This window comes from Capricornis sumatraensis, chromosome 3 (assembly GCF_032405125.1).
Source record: "Capricornis sumatraensis isolate serow.1 chromosome 3, serow.2, whole genome shotgun sequence".
NCBI classification, from domain to species: Eukaryota; Metazoa; Chordata; class Mammalia; order Artiodactyla; family Bovidae; genus Capricornis; species Capricornis sumatraensis.
In genome coordinates, this window is record NC_091071.1 from 155657520 (window position 1) to 155672352 (window position 14833).

The 14833-nt window shown below is 37.9% G+C and overlaps 1 protein-coding gene across 1 annotated transcript in view; it reads left to right on the forward strand.

Moving 5' to 3' along the window:
- The window catches only part of ACSL3 (acyl-CoA synthetase long chain family member 3), a 78283-nt gene extending 64862 nt beyond the window's left edge, over positions 1-13421 (forward strand). Inside the window, exons 10-15 of the mRNA XM_068967061.1 lie at positions 570-742; positions 2679-2753; positions 3797-3988; positions 5563-5677; positions 7056-7213; positions 11402-13421. Of these exons, the coding sequence (XP_068823162.1) occupies positions 570-742; positions 2679-2753; positions 3797-3988; positions 5563-5677; positions 7056-7213; positions 11402-11559 (871 nt within the window). The 3' untranslated portion in view covers positions 11560-13421. The remainder of the gene's footprint in view (positions 1-569; positions 743-2678; positions 2754-3796; positions 3989-5562; positions 5678-7055; positions 7214-11401) is intronic.
- Positions 13422-14833: the final 1412 nt, after the last annotated feature.

Consider the following 14833-nt stretch of genomic DNA (forward strand, 5'->3'; position numbering starts at 1 on the left):
CTCATTCCCTGGTGGCTCAGAGGTTAAAGCGTCTGCCTGGAATTCAGGAGATCCAGGTTTGATCCCTGGGTCGGGAAGATCCCCTGGAGAAGGAAATGGCAACCTACTCCAGTACTCTTGCCTGGAGAATCCCATGGAGGGAGGAGCCTGGTGGGCTACAGTCCATGGGGTCGCAAAGAGTCGGACACGACTGAGCGACTTAAATGTCAGTTTTGCTTTATTGTATTTCGCAAGTAACTGTGGTTTTCTTTTTAAACAAATGGAAGGTTTGTGGCGACCCTCTATTGTCAGATGGTTAGCATTTGCTAGGAATAAAGTATTTTCTTAATTAAGGTATGTGTTGCTGTTTATACATAATACTGTTACTCTCAATTTTTGTATGTACCAAGATACCAAAAATTGAAGTGACTTGCTTTATTGTTGTAGTCTCTCTATTGCTATGGTCTCGAATGGAACCCTAAATTATCTTCGAGGTGTTCCTATATATCAAAATTGGGAGATTAGTCTAAATGATTTGGAAAATCCTATTCAGCTTTAAAATTCTGTGATTGGATTTTTTTTTTTTTTAGCTTTATTTTCCGGAAAGTTCGAGGCTTGCTAGGTGGAAATATTCGACTTCTGTTGTGTGGAGGTGCTCCACTTTCTGCAACCACACAGCGATTCATGAACATCTGTTTTTGCTGTCCTGTTGGTCAGGGGTATGGACTCACTGAATCTTGTGGGGCTGGAACAATTACAGAAGGTTAGTGTTGCTGCAGAGTGGTGTCTACAACAGAGGCTGGGGTACAACTCCTGGCCCTTTTGGTATGGGTTGTTTTTTGCAAGTATATAGAAAATCAGTTAAAATATTTCTGTAAATCCCAAGTACTGTGATTGTTGAAATCAGTTTTCAGAATGTATTCAGTTCAGTTCAGTCACTCAGTCGTGTCCAACTCTTTGTGACCCCATGAATCGCAGCATGCCAGGCCTCCCTGTTCATCACCAACTCCCAGAGTTCACTCAAACTCACATCCATTGAGTCGGTGACACCATCCAGCCATCTCATCCTCTGTCGTCCCCTTCTCCTGCCCCCCAATCCCTCCCAGCATCAGAGTCTTTTCCAATGAGTCAACTCTTCTCATGAGGTGGCCAAAGTACTAGAGTTTCAGCTTCAGCATCATTTCTTCCAAAGAACACCCAGGGCTGATCTCCTTTAGAATGGACGGGTTGGATCTCCTTGAGGTATATCTAAATGTCACTAGTTCATCTAGAGAAGTTTTTCATGTTAAACTATGATAAGTAGTATTAAAAACTACTTAACACTTAGCAGCAGCAGCATTCTAGAAAAAAAGGTTTAGTAACAAACATTAGCTATATTGTATACATATATGATCTTATATCAGTTATTAAATTTCTTTTTATGTAGAAAAATTAGTGTGTTTGTTTAGTTGTTTAGGTTTATTAAGGGTCAAATTCAGAAATGTTTATTGAGGTGAGTGTTCTGTGTTAAAATAAGTGCAATGAGAAACTAGAGAATCTAATTTTGGTCTGGAGAATCTAATTCCCAGAAATTTATCATGGTGACAAGTTTAGATGACTGGTCCATTACCCAAGTGGTTCCCAGGTGACTGTCTAGTGCCCCATGTGCCCTTTTATAGAGGAAAGTTACTTTGTTCTCCAGTCCAAGAAAAAATTATGCTTCTCCTTTGTTTTCTCTAGATATTTGTACACACTAAACCTTATTCATTTTCCTTTCTTTGCCGTAAGTGATTTTGTGTACCATTCTTATGCCAGGTTTATCCTGCACTACTTCCATATTTTCCAGTTTGCCGTTGTGTTCTTTATCATTTTCATATTTTTGGAAGCTGCTTGTAAGTCTTGTTTCATAGAATATACACAAGCATTCTTAAAAACATGCACGTTCAGTTCCTAAGGAGCCTTACTTTCTTTGATTTTTAAGTTTTCCATTGGTTGTGCGATTAAGTAGTGATGGTTTATGTTGTAAATAAATCTGTAAAGTATCATGTATCAAACTTTTATTTCTGATATTTGAATGGTCCTTGAAACCTAATGCAGTAGTAGTAACTCATAATATTGGTGAAGTCTTGCCCCAGATCTTTGAGAGTGAACAGTCTGAAACTCCAGCCTGGCCTCTGAACTCTTACTGTATGAGTTTAAATAGGGTATGGTAGCATAAGCTGATGTGAGGGGAGCTTCAGAGGTCTCACTCTGAAGACTGGAGAGGTTATTTGTCCTGCAAAGCTGTGTTAAGTCAAGTAAGAAAGTGGAATAACTGTAAACCATTGTGCTCCTTCATCCTTAAAAACAGGGAAGGCAGAATCATGAACCAAGCAGCTACTTAGTGGGTGTAAGAAAATGTGATGGTATGGAATCTGGGGAAACTGGAGCAGGCCTGTCCTGTCTGTCAGGGGCTATAGTTGTTGCTGTGCTGGAAATGTGGACCCACGGTTCTTGGAGATTCTGACTCTTCTGTAAAGTGTCTTGTTTATAACCACTTCAGATTAAAGACCTGAAACACCTCAGTGTGGGCTACACAGCCTGATTCACCAATGTGCTGCTTCTGCTTGTAAAGGTTCTCTGGGGATGTCTAAGCTTTGGGATAAATCTTTGTAATTAAAAAAAAATGAAGCAATTTATTAACTACCATAATCAAATACTTTTTTTCGTTTACGTCTTAGTGTGGGACTACAATACTGGCAGAGTGGGAGCACCATTAGTTTGCTGTGAAATCAAATTAAAGAACTGGGAGGAAGGTAATAACCTGTTTTAACCACAGAGCGTTAATTTGTATAGTATTAGAACTGTACTTCATTTTCTTCCTTATTTTAGAATATAAAATCACCCATAAGTGCTTACTTTTGTTTTTTATAAATAGAAATATTTTTATCTAGAGCTATGAGTGAATTTATTTTGCTTGTTTCAGAGATGATTTTGAAGAATTGTTTTTTTGCTTGTTTTATTATTACATAAATGCAAGTAAGAATTATGGGGAAAATTCGAAGACGTATTAAATGAATAATGCCCATAAATTGCAAATGATCATATTTTATAGAAACAAAATCACAAAATTCATTCTATGAAACGGAAGATTTTAACCTATTCTTTTCTTTTTTCTCTTCTCTTCTCTGAGGGCTTCAACCCAAAATTATCAGAAGGAAATTTTTACTATAATTACATAAAAATCTCTTGCTCATCCCATTTAAATACTAGTCATTTTTAAAATATTTGCTCCTATGAACATGTGCATGTTATTTCTGGTTTGTTTGGATGCACTTTTCTTTTATACAAAGAGATTCTAAGCCTTGGGTGTCACTTTTCAGCTGTCTTTTAGTAAAACTAGTGAAAATGTTTCATAAACTTGGAACCATTCTGAAGTTATCTGTAAGGAATAAATCCTCTAAATATATGCTAGTTTGACTTTATACTGAGATTGATTCTCAAAATGCACAATTTAACACTTTTATCAATTAGTATGATATTTAAGCGTCTCTACAGAATCCTTAAAGGAACTGACCTGCACAGTACATATGTTACTGTTTTATACACTAGTTGTTGGGGTTTTGAGTTTATTTTTCTCGGAATAGTAGTTTGAAAGCAGAAGTGCTTATGGTTAAGCAACTGAAAATTTGTAGCTAGATTTAATAATGAATTTTGTTCATAGTGTCTGCCTTACTTTGCGAAACCCTAATTGGATCAAAATCAGATGAGCCTATTTGGAAACTAGCAGTTTCAAATACTCACCTGATGCGTGAGGGATAAAACTATTCAGTTAACTCTAAATCATTCTGTTTACTAGGTGGATACTTCAATACCGATAAACCACATCCCAGGGGTGAGATTCTTATTGGTGGCCAAAATGTGACAATGGGGTACTACAAAAACGAAGCAAAAACAAAAGCTGATTTTTTTGAAGATGAAAATGGACAGAGGTGGCTCTGTACTGGAGACATTGGGGAGTTTGACCCTGATGGTTGTTTGAAGATCATTGGTGAGCCAGCTGATACTGTTTTTCTTTAAGTAGATGTTCCTGTAGTGTCTTTTCAAAAAAGAGATTGCATATTTAGAGAAGTTGTTTAATAGTATAAGAATTCATCTTCCTGTAATGTTGGTATGGTCTCTGTATCAGCCCTGGAATGTAAAAATGTGCAAGAGGGACTGTATGGAATTTATAAGGCTTGACATGCTATGAGGCCTTAGGGTCTATTCAGAAGTGGTATTTTTAATTACTACTAGATAACCCTTAAAGAGTCCAATTCTTAGTAGGGAGTATTCATTTTTGTGTGCTGTGCTTAGTCGCTCAGTCATGTCCAACTCTTTGCGACCCCATGGACTGTAGCCCGCCAGCCTCCTCTGTCCATGGGGATTCTCCAGGCAAGAATACTGGAGTGGGTTGCCATGCCCTCCTCTGGGGGATCTTCTCAACTTAGGAATCAACTGGGGTCTCCTGCATTGCAGACGGATTCTTTACCAGCTGAGCTACCCGGGAAGCTATCATTTTTGTGTATGCAGAGGTTATTGGGCAAGACTCTTGCCTGTCTGAAGCATTTCCTTTCCTTGCCATTGAGAGCTAAGGAATGCCTGGCAGCTCAGTACCAGGACTGACAGGTGAAAAATACATTCCCCTGCTTCTCCTCTTGGGTTCTTTGTCTCAGTTAATGGCACTTCTATCCTAGTCATGACATCTAGACACTGGCAGGAGGTGAAAGCCTCTGCAGCCAGCTCTCCATAGTTAATCCATATCCCACTGCTTTACCTTGTAAAATGTGCCTCAAGATCGTTCTGTCCATCTCTCCCTGTTTCTGTGATTGTAGGTCAGGTCTGCACCTTTTGCCACCCTGTTGCAAGAAATTCCTTTCTGTTGCAGTGCCTGCCTCTGCTGAATGCACCCTCTCGTGGCCACCACGTGATTACTGAACCTCTATCTCACTGACTGCTTTCCTGCTGGAAACCTTTGAGTGGCTCCCAGAGGCTCAATTGAGGGTGGCCCCGCTCACCCATGTGCCCCCATTGCCTTTGTGCTGCAGTAGTGCAAACTGGCACAGCTCTGTTCTTTGCCAATGCCATTCCACTTGGCTGCAGCTCAGTCTTCTCTGAAGACTCAGTTCAGGCCTCACTTGCAGGAATTCTCCCAAAATCAGCAAGTTGGAGAGTCTGAACACTTAGCACTACCATGTTGTACTGAAGTAATATGGTTTTTCATCCTGCTTCTATTTCAATAGACTGTGAGCTTTCACATGGCACTTGAGTATATATTCTTGACCTTTCTGGTATTAATGTGTCCTGGGGACATAATCTGTTGAGCAGAACATACCTGAAGCCCTGAGGATGGGGTCCCTTAAGAAGCTAAGTTTTTAAAAGAAATGTATTCAGTGGTACAGAAATAAAGGCCTCATTTTATTTGTGTTTTAAATTTCAGCATAACTCTTATAAGGAACTTAACTGATCACAAATTACTTAGGGGATGGCCAGTATTTGTGGGGCATGGTCAATATTTGTATGTATTAAAGGTGTGTTAATACTATCCTCCAATGTGCCCCCGCTCCTGGCCCTGTTTTTGCACAGATCGTAAGAAGGACCTTGTAAAACTACAGGCAGGAGAATATGTTTCTCTTGGGAAGGTGGAGGCTGCTTTGAAGAATCTCCCACTAATAGACAACATTTGTGCATATGCAAACAGGTAAGAGCATAGAATTTATGCTGCTTAAAACATTTGGTAATGCTGTCGGCCCTTCCTTTCTCTGCTGGCCTTCTTTGTATAATTATCCCGAGACCTCTTCCTTCTCATGTGTTTTCCTCTTCTCATTACAGCCACTGGCTGATTCTTGCCTTGTGATGCTCCTCTCCATCATCATCTGTCTGATTTCTGTTTTACATCTCAGTGCAGAGTCCCATGTGATAGGAAGGTGAAGGAAATAACCCTCCTTCCCGCTGCTTTGGTTCTCTGAGCTACTTGTCCTTCTACATAAGGAGGCTTCCCGCAACCAGTCTAGAGGAGAGGGGAGTAAAGAAGGAAATTGGTTGGCCAACAGTGCTCTGCTCAGTTCTTACTACCCTTTCTCAATTTGAGCCTGCCTGGGGCCCCAGGAACCCCAAAGGAGGGCTTCCTTTCCCCTTTAAGCTAGGTTAAGCTGTGGCTTCACACATAGCGTCTCTCGGCCATGATGATTCAGAGGCAGCTGGGAAGGAGAGTTTAAAGTTAAAATCCCAGGAATGCACTCTTGGGAAATGTGTTGGAATTTCAGATTGACACACTGTTCACATTTTTCCATAACACTACTGTATGTGGCAATCATTCCCCAGTGGTAGTGATTGAGTGTTTTGTGGCCAGCCTAGAAGACTTACTGCCGCAGTTAACATAATACTTATTATGAAAAAATAAAATCTGATATTAGAAGAACCAGTTTAGAAATAGACTTTGAGGTACAGCCCACTTTAGAGATTTATCATATCGATTTATAAATGATTATGCCCTCTGTTAGTTATGAAGTGTTTTCTTTAGTGATGCCAGCAGTTCTGGATTTTCTGGTGTGATATTAACCAGAACTGTCTTTCTTCTGATGATGCTGTCATTTCTTCAGGTGACTGGTTTCTGTGGGTGTGCTTAGAGTTCCTCTAGAGTACAAATTCTCATGATAACATGAGAATAAATATATATAATCACATTAGTTTGACTTGTTGCCATAATTTTTTAAAAACAGCTTCTTACTTTCATTAGCTTTTATTTTTGTTTAGTCTGTTGATGTGAATTTTTAAAGATAAATTTTCTAATTTCTTTCAAAAGCATGATTCATAATAGTTATATACATAGCTGAAATTCATCATGAAATGTCAGATTAAGGTTTATTTAGCAATGAATTCTGCCAGAGCATCAGAACGTGTTATGAATCAGACAGTAAAATTGGCAGTTGCATGAAATAAGTGTGGCAAATATGCCTTATGTGTATTCTTTAAAATGGTAGAGAGTTGGCTACTAAATCTGAGTGTAATCAGTAACCACAGTTAACATGGTATATGCCATTTAGTGCCCTAACTAAGTCATCCTTTGTATATTTCAGTTATCATTCCTACGTCATTGGATTTGTTGTGCCAAATCAAAAGGAACTAACAGAATTAGCACGAAAGAAAGGACTTAATGGCACTTGGGAGGAGCTGTGTAACAGCAGTGAAATGGAAAACGAGGTACTTAAAGTGCTTTCTGAAGCTGCTATTTCAGGTGAGTGAGAGTGTTAACTGGTTCTGGGAATGAGATGGGAAGAGAATACTTAAACTTGTTTATTCTGTTTTTGTTACAAGGGCTTAGGTTACATTTCCTGCTCAGAAACCAATCATATTTTCCTACCATTAGTCGGGAGAAGAACATGCTTGTCACCCCCATTCAGGCTCCTCTGGGGACACACAAGGCCACCACGCCCACCACTGATGTACACGTATCAGAATGCTCTCTTCTCTTGGCTTCTGTTTTCCGGGTTGGCCCTTTCTCCACTCTGCTCTGCTGTTTGCAAGGCCCTGCTGGGCTTCCCAGACACCCCAGCCCACAGTGAACCATCCAAGACTCTACGCTGTTAGTGTGGTGGTGGTTGGCTGTACTCACGTATCCTCTACCCCTTTGTGTGTGTGTGTGTGTGTGTGTGTGTGTGTATTGTGGAGGGGGCACAGAGAGACGTAGTTTGATAGTCTTGATTTAATAAAAACAGCTATACTGTTTGAGTCATCAGCGTTAAGTACAATATAAGTGTGTATTTTTATTCTCCTTAGATATGTCATTCAAGATAATGAAAAATGTAGATCTCATTTAATCAGATGAAGTTATTCTGACCCTTTATTTCAGCAGTAATTATGTTCTGTAGCGTGTCACCCTGAATATAGTTTCCAGCTTTTCTAGGTAACTCAAAATCCTTGCACTGATGCTGAATTAAGTTTAGGTTTCTAACTTTAATTAGAAACCTATATTGTTTCTCTGTAAGGTGGAATACTGAAACAATTAAGCATAATTTAAAAATTTATATACTTAATATATATTTTTTAAAAATAAATTTTATAAACAGACATAATTTACACACCAAACAACTCAACCATTTAGTATACAGTAGTTTTTTAGTATGTTGGCAGAATTGTACACATTGCCACATCAGTTTCAGATTGTTATCACCTCATTGTCTTTGTCATCACCTCAAAAAAGAAATATTGTGTCCATCAGCAGGCACTCCTCATCATACCTCAGACCTCTTAGTCCTGGGGAGCCACTGATCTTTCTGTTTCTGTAGATTTGCCTGTTCTAGAGTTTTTGTACAAGTTGAACCATGTTGTATATGGGTTTTTATGACTGGTTTCTTTCACTTAGCATGTAATGTTCATCTCCATATTTTTGTCATAGCATGTATCAACACTTCATTTCCTTTTATTGGCCAAAATATTGGAACTTCAACTTTAGCATAGTCTTTCCTATGAATACTCAGGGTTGATTTCCTTTAGGAATGACTGGTTTGATCTCCTTGTTGTTCAAGGGACTCTCAAGTTTCTGCAGCACAATTCGAAGGCATCACTTCTTTGGCATTCCTCCTTCTTTATGATCTATCTCTCACATCTGTACATGACTACTGGTAAAACCGTAGCTTTGACTACACATGGACCTTTGTCAGCAAAGTGGTGGCTCTGCTCTTTAATATACTGTCTAGGTCTGTCATAGCTTTCCATCCAAAGGGTAAGCGTCTTTTCATTTCATGGCTGCAGTCACCATCCGCAGTGATTTTGGAGCCCAGGAAAATAAAATCTGTCACTATATGGGTCTTTATATATTTTACATGCAAATCCTTTATCAGATATGTGATTTGTAAGTATTTTCTACCATTGTTTGGGTTGTGTTTTTACTTTCTTGATGGTATCCTTTGAAGTACAACAATTTTAATTTTTGTAAGGAACAGTTTCCTTTTTTCCCTTTGGTTGCTTGTACTTCACATTTGAGAAGCCACTGCCTAATCTAAGTTACAAGTAAATATTTTCTTCTAAGAGTTTTGTAGTTTTTGTCCTTATATTTGGGTCCTTAATCCATTTTTATATATGATGTGAAGAAGGGATCCAACTTCATTTTTAAGACAAATCTATATTTGATTCACACCAGAGAAAAAAGAATCAGTAGGTTGAATATATTTAACTATGGAAACTTTTAAGGCAGGCAATTGGTGTGCCTTTTCACTGGGGCTGGCTGGACAGAATTGGCAATCTATAGGATAGACTGTTGAAAAAGTGAACTGGAGCTCTTAGGCAGGGATCAAAGCCCTTGTCCATAGGCAGAATTGCTTCTTTTTTGAGGAGGGGGGCCTCAGCTCAGCTCTCAAGATCTTTGAACTGACTTAGCCATATCTATAAAACCACTTTCAAATTGAATAACTGGGAACTCCAGCCTAGTCCAGATGATGCATAAAACCACCACAGTCCTCCTATTGTCAGCTTGGCACCCACATACATTTCCTTAAACCATAGTTTAAGTTCCAAGTAAAGACAGTAACAAAGTCAGACTGTCACCTAACATTAAACAGTTATCTTGTGTGCAACTGAAAATACATGAACCTTTTCTCCAGAAGTGTTTGCACACCCCTGAGTGATTTTTTAACTCTGCTACTTTGATATCCTGTAACTTAAATACTGTGATATAAAGTCAACTTATTAGTATATTATGACAAGAGAACTGGGGGAAGAAAACAAAAGTATTTGCTTACCATATATACAAACATATTCACAGCAAAATAAGGAAGGAATACTCATAGTTTTTGTTAGAGTTCCCATTTCCCCAGCCTGTCACGTGATTGTTGCTGTGTTCATTTTTCTAAAACCTGGTGTAGGGTATATTGCTGTTGCTAGCGTCGTTTTGAGTCCAATCACGGAGTGCAGTGCTGACTGTTTATAGCTGAGCGTGGGCTTCCAGGGCTTGTGTGCGAGTCTCCATGCATCTCAGTGTTGTCAGACTCATGTCCCTTAATGCTTGGTCCCTACCGTATTGCTTTTTCTCATAGTGGCTTTTCCAGTTAGAAACCACTCCTGAAATACTTGTAATCTTTGAAGAATGAAACTTTGTTATTTAAGTTAATATATCATTTTTGTTCCCAAGGCACTTATATCTTGAATTCAATTCTTTAAAAATATATGTATTATTATGGCTAAGTGTTTACCCTTTTCCCAATAGTATACCAGTTGAGAGCAGAAACTATTCATTTTTGTATTTTAAAACAATGTTTACTAAAGCATTTTACACAATAATTTTTGCTGGTAAATATTTGTGAAACAAGTGCTGAAAAGTAAATCAGCCTTAATAAGGAAATGTGCTTCTTCAGATCTCATTTGCCCACCACCCTAATCCTTCGCCTCTTGCAGATCTCCTTGGTATCGAGCGGTGTGTGAGAAACACAGTAGGGAGCACACATTCTTCCTCAGAGCTCACGGCAACTATCCTGGCTCAGTCACTAGATTTCTGTTTTAACTTGAATATTTCTTAGTTTTTAAAGTGATTTGTAGAAAATGATTTATTTTATTTTTGCCTGTGCTGGGTCTTTGTAGCTGTGTGGGCTTTTTCTCTGGTTGCAGAGAGCTGGGGCCACTCTCGTTCCAGCATGTGAGCTTCTCATCACGCAGGTTCTCTTTGCCGTGGCTTCTCTTGCTGTGGAGCACGGGCTCTAGGGTGCTCAGGTTTCAGTGGTTGCAGCTCCTGGGCTCTAGAACACTGGCCCAATAGATGAAGCGCATGGGCATAGTTGCTCTGAGACATACGGAATCTTCCCAGATCAGAAATTGAACCTGTGTCTCTTGCATTGGCAGGTGGATTCTTTACCACTGAGCCACCAGGGAAGCCCTCTAAAGTGATTTTTTTAAAATAAATTCAAAGAAAACAAATAGGTATAAGATCAAACGTGACACTTCCTTTTTTTTTAATCCTGGATACTAGCCCCTCGAGGCATATGGTTTATTTTGTCTGTATCCTCGTCCTACACATCGAGTTGCATGTAAGTTTATGTAGGGTTCAAACACAAAGCAAAATCATTTTTTTTAAACCTAACAATATATGGCAAGTATCTTTATATACCCATACCAATAGATCTAACTTATTTTTAATGAATGAATTGTGTACATTTTATGCCTATATCATAATTTATCCAACTCATTCTGTTGATGGACATGTAGATTTTCTAAACAGTTTTTTGCTATTATAATTCTTATATATGTATCTATGTTTTGCTTCTAGTATTTCTGAGGTATAAATTGCTTAGAAGTGAGATTTATTAGCTGTAGGTTTTACATTTTGATGGGTGTGTGGAGACTGAGGAAGTTAAAACTATTTGCTAAGAATTTTAATTGTATATTTTTCATGACTCTGTGTTCACTTTTTAATTTCTTTTTTCCACAATCTCAGCAAGTCTGGAAAAGTTTGAAATTCCAGTAAAAATTCGTTTGAGCCCTGAACCGTGGACCCCTGAAACTGGTCTGGTGACAGATGCCTTCAAGCTGAAACGCAAAGAGCTTAAAACACATTACCAGGCGGACATTGAGAGAATGTATGGAAGAAAATAGTTATTCTCTTTCAGCATCAGTTTGCTGCAGGGAGCTCAGATCAAATAGGAAAATACTTGAAATGCATGTCTCAAACTGTGAGGCAGAGTCCATTCCTCATATTAAACCTAAACTGTTATTTCTCATGACATCACCATTTTTAACTGACAGGATTAGTAAAATATTAAGACAGCAAACTTGTGTCTGTCTCTTCTTTCTTCCCCTCCTCCAGTTTACTTTACCACCTAGGACTGCACTTGTCAGCATGAGGACTTTTATGAATCCTATTGGGGAGCAATGATTTTAAAACCTCAAGTTTTTAAACATGATTTATATGTTCTGTATAATGTTCAGTTTGTAACTTTTTAAAGTTTGGATGTATAGAGGACTAAATAGGAAATATAAGAATTGGTTATTTGGGGGGCTTTTTTACTTACAGTATTTAAAATGCAAGGGTATGGATGTGAAATTATGTAAATTTCATTCAAATGCTTATGAATCAAATCATTGTTGAACTAAAGATTTGTTGCTGTGTAATTATTGTCTTGTATGCATTTGAGAGAAATAAATATACCCATACTTATGTTTTAAGAAATTGAGACCTTGTGAATATATGCCTCACAGTGTCTTCTTTATATATTTATTTTTCTTAGGGAAAAATGAAGTTGGGTTGGTGCTGCATGAAACAAAATAGCAATAGAGGGTTACGGTTTCATAGTAAAGAAGGAAACACAGCAAGGGTATCACCAGTGGATCATTAATTTCTAGTAGCTGACCATCAAAATATCTAGTCTTCTAGTTAGCTATGGAAACTAGGAAAATATCTAAATTTTTAGAATTGTTCCCAATTCTAAAAGGTAAGGTAGAATTTAAAAACGATAAATCAAAGGATGGGGAATGTTATTCTTTATTTTCACTGACTGCATATATATATACACACACATTGAATTGTCTGTGATTATGCCATGTTAATGCTGGAAAGCTATTTCTCATTTTACCTTTAGTCGAGTTGTGTAGTGAAACATCTCATATTAAAATATGAGGGTTATTTTCTTGGATAGTTTGCACTGAGTGTATATGTGTCAGGCTGTTGGTAGCTTATTAAAAATGCACCTTATTTTTTCTACCATAACCTTTCTACACTAGAAAATGAAATAATTTAGAATGCTTCTAATAGTAGCATTCTTACTATGATACATGAGAATTTCACTTTATAATGAGATGAGTTAATTTGCAGATTTTTCATGTCATTGTAGAAATTGTTTATGATTCTGAAAACATTGTATTATAGTATGTCGTTTCATATGTATCGCTTGCCTATTATTAAGAGTAATATTGTACCAATTAAGATGTGTTCAGATTAGGATGTAAAAAAATCACAGGTACCCTGTTTTACATGTCATATTAGGTATCTTTTTGAGTCTCAGTTACTTTAGGCACCAAGAGGCAAAATAAAAATACATATATATGAAGAGATATGAACATAGATCTGTGTAGGATATGAGAGAGTTGTGGGCCTGCACCCTGTGGTTTTTGGTCATTTCAAGAGCACATCATATTTGGAGATACTGTAACGCAATATTTTTGTTTTAAACTTTTCTTGTATTCTTGTATATATTTGTATTATGTTTTGAATGCTTTTCTTGTCATAGTTTAAATTTTCAGTTTGAAAAAACTGCCAAGAAGAAGTAAAAATAGGAAAAATTAAATGATGTATCTCTAAAATGTTGTGATCTGAAAATTAAAGTCACCTTGGGTGGAGAGAATTTGTTTCTGATGCTTTATCTTTAGAATAATTATTTGCTTTCAAATGATGTTTGGAAAGTAGAAAAAACGGTTCAGTGTTTCAAAGGAGAGATGTCAATATAATTGTGACTTGAAATAGTGGCAGATGAATATGTAGCTTATCACTGATTCAGAATAAAAGTTATTTTTCAGAAACATCTAATAATGCTGGCTTAATCTGTACACAGTCCTATTTTTCTCACTTTTTATGGTTCCTGTCATTCCTAAAATATCAGATACCAGGTGTCAGATGACACGGAAGAAATGAGATTAAGTAGCATCCCCTTTCTAATTACTTTAATCCAAACCATCTCTAGTGACTTGGAAACTGGTATGTTTTAATATTATCCTCTCAAGAATAAAAAGTTGGTTGATTTGAAAAAAAAAAAGGGGGTGGGCTACGGATGAGATGGCTGGATGGCATGACCGACTTGATGGACATGAGTCTGAGTGAACTCTGGGAGTTGGTGATGCACAGGGAGACTGGCGTGCTGCAATTCATGGAGTCACAAAGAGTTGGACACAACTGAGCGACTGAACTGAACTGACCCAACAACTATAATTTGAATATAAGAAAAATAAATATTGGTTTAATCAGAAGAACTTGAAGGGAAACTTCCAAGAATTATCTAACAGTCTATTTTCAGTTATGTGTCTCAATTCTAAACAGAATGTTTTCTGAGAACTGTTGTTTTCTGGAAGTAAGCTATATAGAGAATTGTTGAGTCTCTCCTGAAACAGTCTTGCTCGTGTCCAGCTCTGCAATCCGTGGACTGTAGCCTGCCAGGCTCCTCTGTCTGTGGGATTTTTCAGGCAAGAATACTGGGTAGGTTGCCATTTCCTCCTCCAGAGGATCTTCCCGACCCAGGGATTGAACCCATGTCTTCTGCGTTACAGGCTGATACCTCTCTATCAGGGAAGCCCAACAATATGTCCAGCAGTTTACAGTCAGGTAGATGGGTGGCCATCTCTGCTTTGCGCCAGCCCCCCACCTCCATCCCTCTTCCCCTCTCCCCACGTCTCCACTCTCCCTGCTGGTATTTCTTAGCTTAAACTTCATTAGAAAGTTTTTTATTGACAACAGAACAAAGTGTTAGCTACTTTCTAAACGCTATTTGGTTTAAGTAATGGGTTTAATGTCCGTGATCTCTAAAGCTTGACGTTTTTTCAGCAATGTTTAATCTGGGATGACTTTGCTTCCAAAATACACAAGGTTTTATAGTTTTCAAAAATTATTCCCTGTGATTCAGCTTTGAAACTCAATAAATCTCTGTGTGGGTTCTTTTGTGATAAGAATTATGTACATGTGTGATGTTTTAGAGGAGATGCACTTTTAAATTGTACATAATGGACCACACTGGAATGTACTGTACACTTAATATAATGAAAATCGGTTGTTCACTGAATTCATTTTCAGTGTTTTCTTGTTATTACTCTTTCTGCCTGAAAGAGTGCACATCAAAAAGAAGCAAGATAGCTACTATGTGGTATGGACTATATATCTGTGACT